The sequence below is a fragment of the Phocoena sinus genome, chromosome 12 (assembly GCF_008692025.1).
Source record: "Phocoena sinus isolate mPhoSin1 chromosome 12, mPhoSin1.pri, whole genome shotgun sequence".
Lineage (NCBI taxonomy): Eukaryota > Metazoa > Chordata > Mammalia > Artiodactyla > Phocoenidae > Phocoena > Phocoena sinus.
Window position 1 is genome coordinate 47,724,652 of NC_045774.1, and position 11,320 is coordinate 47,735,971.

Genomic DNA, 11,320 nt, shown 5'->3' on the forward strand with positions numbered 1-11,320 from the left:
CACATTCTGTTTAAATTCTCCTAACTCTTTAAAAGTAAATACGGGAGTAGAAGAACACAGTATAAATATTTCTATGTAATACCCACTAACTTCAGGAATAGATTTTATTACAACTTGAGGTTTCATTTCTTCTTTGGGTAACCACTTGTTTGCACTCAAAAGAATCACAATTTACAATTATTTTAATTTGTATTAAATTATTTTTAAATATAATAGTTTTTTTATCAAACCAGTTAATTTTGTAACAATAAATGTCCATGTTTTTAAACCATGCTACTTATCAGTTTTGCTTGTCCCTTTTTTTTTTTTTGGGCCATGCCACATTGCATGTGGGATCTTAGTTCCCCAGCCAGGGATCAGACCTGCACCCCTTGCATTGGGAGTGCGGAGTCTTAACCAACCACTGAACTGCCAAAGAAGGCCCACCTGTTACTATTTATACAAGCAAACAGAACATTACTAAGCTTGATATCCTCTTTGAAACTTTGCAGTAAATGACTAATAGTCTAGTGAAAGTGTTCCAGTTACTATAAATCTCCAGTTTTAGTCTTCAACATTAATTTATCTTTAATCACAATTTATATTTAAAATTCGTAGGTGATGGAAGTAATTTTGAGCAACAATTTATTTTCAAGCCAGAAAAATCTGTTGGGTGCTTGCTTTAATGTTATTTTTTTAATTTCTTTCCTTTTCAGAGTAAGGATACTGCTCTTGGTCTTTATCTTGGAAATTAAGTTTTTTACAGTATTTGGTATAAAAATTTAGATTACAGTTGTCAACAGTGGCCAAAGAAGTTCCATTTTTTTCCTTCCAAAAGAAATCTTAGTAAACTGATATTCAGGATAGGGCAATGGAAATAATAAATATATTTACAGCTTAGTCTTATTCCTAGTTAAGATTTAATCTAGAAAATCTTGCTCACCCTATAATGATTATGTGATTGGAGCCTAGGCTGTATTGTCAAAGTACAGTTTTAAAACTTTAATATGCTTTTTATATAGCTTCAACAGATTATTTTCTAGAATAAAATGTTCTCTTGTAAATTGTATAACGTTTCATTATGGAATATGTAGATGGAACCAAATACTTTTGTATTACATAATTATACACTTTAAGAGCTCAATTTTAAGGTTTTCATATTTTACATATATTTTTAGGAGAACCTTTTTTAAAGCTTCTAATGCCTTAAATACAGTTACCTGAGAATAGCTAGGCATTCTTACTGTTTTAAACCAATAAGGCAGATTTGCCACCCTTTTAAAACCATTTTAAATTTTGATGTGATGACATGATTGACCTTAACTTTTTCCCCATGTGCTTGGCTTTATAGGATCTTGAGCTCAGAAAATATATCTCCTGGATCTCTGCAGTTTCTCTGACATACACAAGATGTAATCCACAGCATCTTCCATTTAAATGACCCTTCATTTGGGCAATCAAATTGAATGGTAATCATTTTAGACTTGTTAGGGACACAGCATCTTTTATCCAAGCATATCCCACAGAAAGTGGGTTTATAACTCTGAGTGCTTGAACATCCGGAAAAGACAAATTTTTCAGCTTTGACGGGTTGGAAAGTAGGTTGGCATGTTTTTCCTTTGGGGATCTGAAAAGATATATAACGTTAAGAAGTCACTCTTTAAACTTGATTACAGTAGTCCAGAAAAGCGATACTTTGTGGACTATTACATAAATACACAGATATAATTATTTTCAGGACATTAATAGTTGCCATTTAGTGACATCCAGCCCTTTCTTTTCTGCCTTTAAAATCCCCTCTCACCAAAGGACCTTGGAAGTCCTCCCTGTGCTTCCTCCATCATATTATAGGACCCACTCCCCAATGTTTTTCTGCTATCTACCCTTGACTAAGTTCCACAATAAATGAAAATTTCTGTTTTATTTAATATTAAGGGCCAAGACTTAAATTCTCTAACATGGCTCAGTTTTAAGTAGATGGATAGATGAACATCTTAATCCCTTTGAAATTGTCAGCTTTCTAATAAATAGGATAGGGAATAACTTAGGGATAAGATTGGTTTTGTAGCATTTCTAAAAATTACTCGAGACAGTCACAGAAGCAGGACCAGCTCTAGTTATACCAAGCAATCTTAGAGTATGTATTATTGTATCATAGTCCTTTGGCAAGTAGTAGCTAAGCAAAGCATTTTGGAAATAGTGTGGTTCCCTCTCCAAGTTGGTGATACATAAGATCAGAACTTCTCTGATGTTCCTAATGTTTTTATAATTATGATGTAGCAACCAAAATCTTTTATCAATTGCTCTGATTCCACTACATAAAATTAATATAGGAAAAAGAAGGTAGAATCTGAAAAGGATCCTCTCTGAAAAAACAATATACATGGTGGGGTGCCCCAACAAATCAGGCTGATCAAGACCCACGCTAGTAAGCTGTTAACCTGTTGATTCTAGATACCCTAACATTACCTCTCTGCTTGGTGAAATTTTTCCCACAAAGTGCAGTTAATATCTGCTTTCCTCCAAGACAGTTTGACTTTAAGAGTTATAATGAAGTGGTTTTATTAATAAACACTTCCAAAACACACACATACATAGACACACATACTTTTCAGGCGTCTCAGTATTGAATTATCATGAAGTTAAATCTACTTAAACTTTACCTTTACTGTCTTTGATATATTACTGTCACAAGGCTGAATGTAGCACAGTCTTTTCTCATTTCTCATTTCACAGTTGCTGTTTTCATTGGTTACCCTATTAGATATGCCCATCCCACATGTTCTGGAGCAAGGGGTCCACTTTGTTGCTTGCACAAGACATTTTCTTTTCCAAATAAGTGGGAGATTCCTATAAGCTAAGATAAAGGAGGAGGGAGTGCATGTGTATAAATATGTATTCATGTAGGTAGATAATTTTTAATCATTATTTTTAAGCTAATAGTTAATAGATCTGAACTTTATATAAAGTAATTCAGAATAAAATAAGCTCATGGTCTAATTATTCTTTTTCCCACTCCCCAAATTATCTTTCAGTCAAGTGTTACAGTGCAGTATCTTAGGAGGAATAAAAATACTTTATCTTTGAAAAACTGAGTAAAGTACCCATTTGCTTCTTTCTGCGTAGCCCGTCCTCTGAGCACTAAACAGGCTTATGCTTTGATGGATATCTGCCTTTTCCCTGGTTCTTGCCTCATGCTTGATGTTATTTTCAACAGAGGTTGAAACAGACATCAGTAGGATTAGGGAATTCAAGATATTAATCAGAACAAGGTGGTCTTACTGTTAAATTTCGTGATGTTAAAATCTAAAATACAAAAGTTACATTTGAGAATTCAGCTATCCATGAGACCAGTTATTTTCTTCTCCACTTTTTAAAATCTAGTCTTTTAGAAAACTCTCTACGTTACACTGAACTAACCTAGATACTTACACTAAGTCATGAAAGATGTGCAGTCCATTTTCCTCATTCAGCTTAACTACTACATTCCCTATGGCATCAGGCCTACGGTATTCCCTCTGTTGTCTAGACATTTCATCTCACTTCGGAGTGCATGGACGGATCTGTGGGTGAGTGGGTTGGATAGACAGAGCCCCCCTCCACTGCCTGCAGCTTAGGAGAAACAAGGGAGGGGACGGGGTGAATAATGAAAATATAAAGAGTGCATAATAATTCTTCCATCTTCTTGTAAATCCATGGGGAGCTTCCCTCTTGTTCTGCTCATGAATGAATCAGGCACTTGGTTCATTTTAAGCAAACTACTAATTGGTTCATTGTCTCAAAGCATTTCCTTCAGGTTAATATGCATCCTAAAGTGGGTGCTTTGGGAGTAAGGTGGAGATTTGAGTCTGCAATTAACACAGCAAAATTCAGGCTGCATTACTTTAAAATGTCAATTTAAAAAGGAACCACCCACCCCCCCTCAAAAAAATGCCTTCTTGATAGGGAAGAGTCACTTTGAAATATGTGCTATCTTTGAATAAAGTGATACTTTGTTACTGTTGTCAGTGTTATTACAGTAGGATCTTGCCATTGTACACAGAACTGAGGGAGAGGAAGCAGAAAACTGGAGATACCTGGAAGGTAGACAACAGTTTAAAGACCTCAGCGCAGGAAGCAGGTTAAAAGCTTGGCATGCATCTGCAATAAACAAAGGTAGGTTAGATTATCATATTACCAAGAACCCCCTTAGAGTTAAGCCAAGAGCTGCAGTTCAGGAATTGCTTAACATTCATTAAAGGGCAAGAAAACTAGAAGAAATTTTCAAAGTACAAGTTCAGTGTTTGGTGAGCAGTGAGAAAAGCATAGGGGCATTATGTCATTGCATGCTTCCTGCTGACCAAGCAAAAGCTAGATTCCAACTGTAGACTGTCTGGAATTAAGTATATAAATTACTATCACAAATATATCTTAAAGTATGCATGTGTCATTGTGCTCAACTTTGAAAGCAAACTCCTGTTTGGGCCCGTAAGTACAGTTTCAAAGTTAAGCAGAGGAGAGACATTAAACTGAACATATACTTCCTTTTAAACATATCTAGGCCTATATTTTAATTACCAGGGAACACTTGGGAGATTTTCTCATTTTTTGTAGCAAAGTACTGACCACTAAGAATGACCATCTGACGCCTCCTCCAACCAGGTTCCAAGTGAATCCACTGAAACTGCTCTGACTTCACAAATGAGACCAACTTGACCTAGACCCAAAGGCCTGGCCTTGGGGACAACTGCTGTTCTACGGTGGTCTCACCAGGGAGGTTCACGCATGGGTTCTAAGAACTTAACCCTGAGTCACCAAGATCCAATGCAGAAAATCAACTGTTCTTGTACATTTGTTAAAAAAAAAAATTTGGCTTATATTTTCAAAACTTTTAGAGCATTAGCAGTATCACGCGGTTAGCTGAAAACCGCGGATGGTGAATGCCGATTTGCTGTAACCTGTTAAAGTTTTATGAATTGGCATAATTGGAATCCCAGAGGATGTTCCTTTAAGAATTCGTTTTTACAGATCTAAGACTCATTTCTCTGATTATAGTTGCTTTTATTAACTATCCACATAAGTGAATTTAGGAGTCTTTAGCATACATAAGTATTCCATATTTCCATGGCACCTTTCATTTACTAAGCTCCAAATTTCAAGAAAAAGGCATTCTTAATTTCTGGATGAAAGCACAGATGTGAATAATAACCAGGCATCAATATTGCCCCTTTTTGAGTCCTTCCTCACCTGTGCTTCATTTGCTGGCATTTTTGAAACTCCTGTCCCCCAAAAACCCTGGCACCTAAATAAGATGCTAGCTTAGAGCAGACCAAACTATAAGGTTTGTGAATATACTGAGGCCAACTGTAAATGGCCAGGTGCTCCAGATGAGTAATAAGGATTCTCATTACAAGTTTCTGACTACACACATACCTGGGTAACCTACTTAAAAATGCCTGTGTGCACATTTATTTAGAGAAGTTGGTCATTGTTAAGCTTCATTTTCAGTGAATGAAAGGGTAATTTTATATTAGTTTTTTCTGTTTTTAGAAACGTTTACAAGTCAACGTACCCTCAAATATTTTTGATCATAGCCTTCCATTTCTGCTTTTACCATATGGAAAAGTTGCCTTTGGAAATTTTTGGAACTGGATGGTTCATACTTCTTGCCCATAATAGAACAATACAGATAAAAGTTTTTCCAGGCCAGGGTACATGTGGATAATATTTGGTCAGTTTGCCTGAGATGAGGTTAAATGGAAATAAGTAGAGGTAGTTAGAAGAGTTTTCCTGACCTAGCAGAGCTTTCAAAAACTGGAATATTTGGAGAGTTCCCTAGTGATCTAGTGGTTAGGATTCAGTGATCTCTCTGACGTCGCGTGGGTTCAATCCCTGGTCAGGGAACTGAAATCCCATGAGCTGCGTGGCCAAAAAAAAAAAAAGGAAAAAATCGAAAACATTATAAAGTTCCCTTTACAGATACTCAGAGCATACCTGCCTGAGGTAGAGACCAAGTATGATGGCACACTCAAACTAAATCTCACACTGATCACCAATCAGTAAGTACCTACTTAGTTCCTATGGTACGTAAAAGGAACATGAAAGAAAACCAGGCGAAGTCATACATGAGAGACAGTTGTACTTATCAGTACCTGGCATTGTTTTGTAGCTTGTTGACAGCTGCTGTTGTGATGACCTCAGGCCACATTTTGACTGATCAGTCTTCTTTCCATCTTTAGCCCTAGAGCAGTGCCTGTCAGCCGGCTTTGGTATGAACAGAGGTGTGCATCCAATGGCCCCACTCACACAGAGGCAGCTAAACAGGGGATTGGGCTGAAACACTTGGCCATTATGATAATGTACCCTGTTGAACTCACATCCCACAGCTACAAGGTCTGAAAAGAGAAAAGAGCAAAATCACCAAAGAAGCCATAACTGATAGTCTAGACTTCCAGTTATAAACCATAGAGGAAGTTGCTATCTCCTTTATGAAATATAGTTCTCAATTTTTTAGGCCACATCTGAAACCTCCTTCACAGAACATCTGTAAAAAGTGAAAATGAGGGCTTCCCTGGTGGCGCAGTGGTTGAGAGTCCGCCTGCCGATGCAGGGGACATGGGTTCGTGCCCCGGTCCGGGAAGATCCCACATGCCGCGGAGCGGCTAGGCCAGTGAGCCATGGCCGCTGAGCCTGCGCGTCCAGAGCCTGTGCTCCGCAACGGGAGAGGCCACAGCAGTGAGAGGCCCGCGTACCGCAAAAAAGAAAAGTGAAAATGAGACATTTTCATTATATCGTAGATTATCAGCCCTGAGTAGTCACCTTCAAAATTAAGACCCTGTTCCCTGTTCTTGAGTAAAGTTAATAAAAAATCACTATGAGTATAGCACTGGGATAATGACTGTAAACCTCAGAGCTGGGTTGATGGCTGGTGAGACAGACATCCCCAGATGCCCAACAACAGGCTGGGATATATTCCTAGGGAGTTAGGATAAGTGAATGGGTGAAGAAATCGTAATTTGTTTACAGTACTGCACAGTAGCTGATGACCTTTCACAGAACTGGAAGGTCAAAACCTTTTCAGAATACTAAGATGTGACTGACTGCACTGTGTTGACATTTGTGCTGATGGTGCAAAAGCAGCAGTGGCTAAAACTGCTGCCGGCACTTCAGCGTGAATCAAACTCTACAGGTTCGTCACTATTTTTCCTTGCCATACACTTGTACATAAATGTACTGTTTTTTAAAGTTCTTAGTTCTACCTAAGAATGTCCTTGATGACACAGTAAAAATTACTAATTTTATTAAATCTGAGTGATCAAATATACATGTCTTTTTAATATTCTGTGTGACAAAACAGGAAGTTACATAGAGCCTTTCTCTAGATATTGTACCAAAGTACAATAGTTATCTCGAGGAAAAGCACCTATGTTATTGTTTGGGTTGTGGGCCGAAGTAACCACTTTTTTAGTGGTAATTTCCCCTGAAGAAATGATTGACAGATACCTCATGGTTATTCAGACTTGGGTATTTGGCAGACATTTTCTTGAAAATCAATGAAACGGGCCTGTCACTTCAAGGAAAACAACTGACAGTACTTGTTGCCAGTGACAGAATTTAAGCTTTTGAGCAAAAATTAGAATTTTGGAAAACTTGTGTACACCACTGAGATCTTTATAGCTACCCAATATGTAGACTTTTCTGATAATTTTGGTACTAACTAATGTGATATTTTAAAATATCCATATAACCCATTGCTCCAAACTGGTATTTTCCAAATAACCAATGCATGGTATTACAAAATTATACTTGAGGAAAAGCCCCATTCCAAGTGGGCCTTTGAATAGAGGAAAGTATTTTAATGTCACAGAGTCTGAAAAGTTCACTGATTTGGTTTCCGATTCCACACGATTAGCAGTGATGCAGCTAATTTTTAAGAAACTCCACTTCTCAAGTTTTAATATAATATGAAAAAAGAATATTCACAATTATCTGAAAAGTCTTTTAAAATATTCCTTCCTTTTCCAACAACGTATCTGTGTGAGGCTGGAATCCCTTCATATATCCCAAACTAAAACAACATATAGCAATATATTGAATGCAGAAGCAGATGTAAGAATCTATCTTCTGTTAGAGAGATTTGCAAAAATGTAAAACAATTCCACTTCCACTCTTCTCTAATTTCTTTGTTTTTAAAGTAAAATTTTTTCACAAAGAATATATTATTCTTATTAATTTGCAATGGGTTTGTTATTTTTAAATGTATTAGTAAATATTTTTAAATTTCTAATCCATTAAATACCAAGAGGTAACTCACATAAACAAAAGCTCTTTGGGTCCTCATTAATTTCTAAGACTAAAGGGATCCTCAGACCAAAAAAAAGTTTAAAAAACATTGTTCTATAATGATGAATCAGCACATTCTCTGTAAAGTTATATCTTAAGCCTTTATAGATCATTCAGTCTCTGTTGCAACTACTAGACCCTGCTATTGTAAAGCAGCCACAGACTATATGTAACTGAACTGGTGTGGCTGTTCTCTGATAAAACATTATTTACAGAAACAGACTGTGGAGCGGATTTGGTCCCTGAGCCATAGTTTGTGACCCCAGTTATAGACCGTCCCCACCCCCATCCTCATGGCTGTGCTCTGTTACAATACTCATCACATTGTACATAAAATTACTTGTGGAAAGATCCGTCTGACACAATAAACTTTGACTCCGCAAGGGCAGGACCTGTATCTCTTTTTTCCCTGTTGTGTCCCCACCTGCTGGTCACAGTGTCTAGCTCAGTAGTGAATGCTCACTAAGTGTTAGGTTAATGAAATACCTTGCCTGGCACTGTTTGGGAGAAAGGGGTATCCTGAATGCCAGAGTCTGATAGATCACGTTTTTCCTGTTGAATTTCCGTAAGTAATAGCTAACATTTTTGAGAATTTACTACATACCAGATATTGTGTTAGGTGTTTTGGGTTTTGTGTCTTCATTTCATTTGATCCTCCTAACAACTCTATAAAATAGGAAGTACATATAACTGAGGCACAGAGAGGTTAAGCAACTTGATCAAGGTCACTCAGCAGACAGAACTCAGAATTTGAACCCAGACCCTACATTCTTAACCAATATACAATAGTCAAGTGCTGACAGGGGCATCAGGCTATCAACTTGAACTGTTCCACACATTCAGTCCAACTCCAGAGATGTGCTCTCATTCCATACTTAAAACCAAACTTCTGCTAGTAGTTTTCCTTCCCACTTAGACTTTTCTACAGAGTAACTTAACCACCCAGCTGACATGAGTATTTCTCTTCCCTTAGAAATTTTTTTTTAATCCTCAATAAATCGGTATCCTGAATTATTGTCAAGGCATAGGTTTAGATGGTCTCAAGCAGTCTCCAGAGCTGAGGCCCATAAAGCTGAGGATCCTGTTGTGATGTGGGGTGCCCCTACCTTCTTTTTTTACAAATGTGCCTCAGTAAAAAGTACAGTAACTTGGGCTTCCCTGGTGATGCAGTGGTTAAGAATCCATCTGCCAAAGCAGGCGACATGGGTTCGAGCCCTGGTCCGGGAAGATCCCACAAGCTGTGGAGCAACTAAGCCCATGCGCCACAGCCACTGAGCCTGCCCGCTAGAGCCTGCGAGCTCTAGGCCATGCTCCGCAGCAAGAGAAGCCACCGCAGTGAGAAGCCCGCGCACCACGACGAAGAGTAGCCCCCGCTCGCTGCAACTAGAGAAAGCCCGTGTGCAGCAACGAAGACCCAACGCAGCCAAAAATAAAATAAAATAAATTTTAAAAGTACAGTAACTTGACGGTTAGTTGGAAAGGCTGAGATTAAAGCTGTATGTCTGAATACTAGATATACATCCTTACATTTTAAAAAAGATTATTTTTTAGTCACAGAAAAGGTTGAATTCAGATTGCTTCTGACAGTAGTAACGAAAGCTGTCGTTTGTGGCACTTTAATGAGTCAGGCCGTTTACATAATTTCTCCTATTTTTATCATTAAAAGCAATTACCTGAGAAGAACTGCAAGATCATTTCAATGCAATAAAAGTAACAGGTTTCTGAATGTGTGTGTAACATCTGCTCATTTCACATGGTGTCCAAGATGAGAAGGCTAGTCTCACTGGTGCATGGACACTAAACCCACCTCTTATTTAGTCACATTAAGCTGATTATTCCAAAGTAACAATTGCAGGCAAAAATCCTGTCTAGACTCCACATTCGCCAGCCAGTGCAGAAGGAAACACTTACATGCACACACTCCAGTCTCGTACGTAGGCCCGTCTGCTGAGTAGTCACAGTACAGCCCTTTGTGGGGGTCGCAGAGGTCAGCTTCGTTGCAGGTGTCCCCTGGTTGCCTGGCACAGATTTTACAGCATCCACAGCCATCCCTCACCAGGCTCACTCCAGGAGGGCAGCTGGGCTTCTGGTGAGCGCACTGACAGGGCCAGTGACAAAACTGTTGACGATGGTGCACTTCTGCTACCTCACCAGGCCTTCCTTCGGGCGCTGTGTCTAACAGCCCAGTGCCCTGGGCCCTGCAGTAGAACTTCATTTGACAACAAAGGTGATGTTAGAAATAGCTCCTCAAACTAATTTCAGAGGTTTTCTGGAAATAGATTTCCCCCAGAGTACGAGAATACAGTGTGGTGAATTGTAACAATAATAGTATCTCTCAGTATTTGACATGATCACTTGCTCCTTAAACTTTTCTGCACTCAGCTTCCAACACATGACTCTTTCTCCTCCTTTCTCACTGATGGCTCCTTCTCAGTCTCCTCTGCTAGCTTCTTCTCATCATCTTCATCTCTAAACACTGAAACCCCCTGTGGGTAAAGACCTCTGAAGTAACTTCCTTCACTGCATCTCATATCTCCACCCAGGCCTCTCTTCTGAACTCAAACTGCCTACTTAACAGATCTCCACTTAGATATTTGACAGGCATAGCAAACTTCACATGACCAAAAACAAACTCCCAATTCTCCCCTCCAATCTACTCTTCCTTACAAGGAAAGGAGAGAGGGAGGTGTGTCAGAGAAGATGTGATGCTAGAAGCAGAGGTAACACGATGCTGCTGCTGAAGGGGGGCGTCACAAGCCAAGGAATGCAGGCAGCTTATAAAGGCTGGAAAAGGCAAAGGACAGGCTCTCCCCTAGACTCCCCCGAAGGAACACAGCCCTGCCTTGATTTTAGCTCTGTTTCCAGACTACAGATACCAGAACTGTAAGATAATATATCTGTGCTGTTTGAAGACCTTAGCAATTTATTCAGTAGCAATAGGAAACAATACACCCCATTTTACAAGGGAGGACTATGGGGCTCTGATTGCTTAACCTACTCCAGGTCACATATCAAGTAA

General features: G+C 38.8%; 1 protein-coding gene across 1 annotated transcript; it reads right to left on the reverse strand.

Annotated features, from left to right (window-relative positions):
• Positions 1–263: 263 nt before the first annotated feature.
• CCN6 (cellular communication network factor 6) lies at positions 264–10,504 on the reverse strand. The gene is made up of 4 exons (XM_032651514.1): positions 10,213–10,504; positions 6,111–6,353; positions 2,643–2,836; positions 264–1,606 (listed from the first exon to the last, which is right to left on the reverse strand). The coding sequence occupies exons 2-4, from the start codon at positions 6,115–6,117 to the stop codon at positions 1,325–1,327; spliced, it is 483 nt and encodes a 160-aa protein (XP_032507405.1). The 5' UTR covers positions 6,118–6,353; positions 10,213–10,504; the 3' UTR covers positions 264–1,324.
• Between the last annotated feature and the right edge of the window lie 816 nt (positions 10,505–11,320).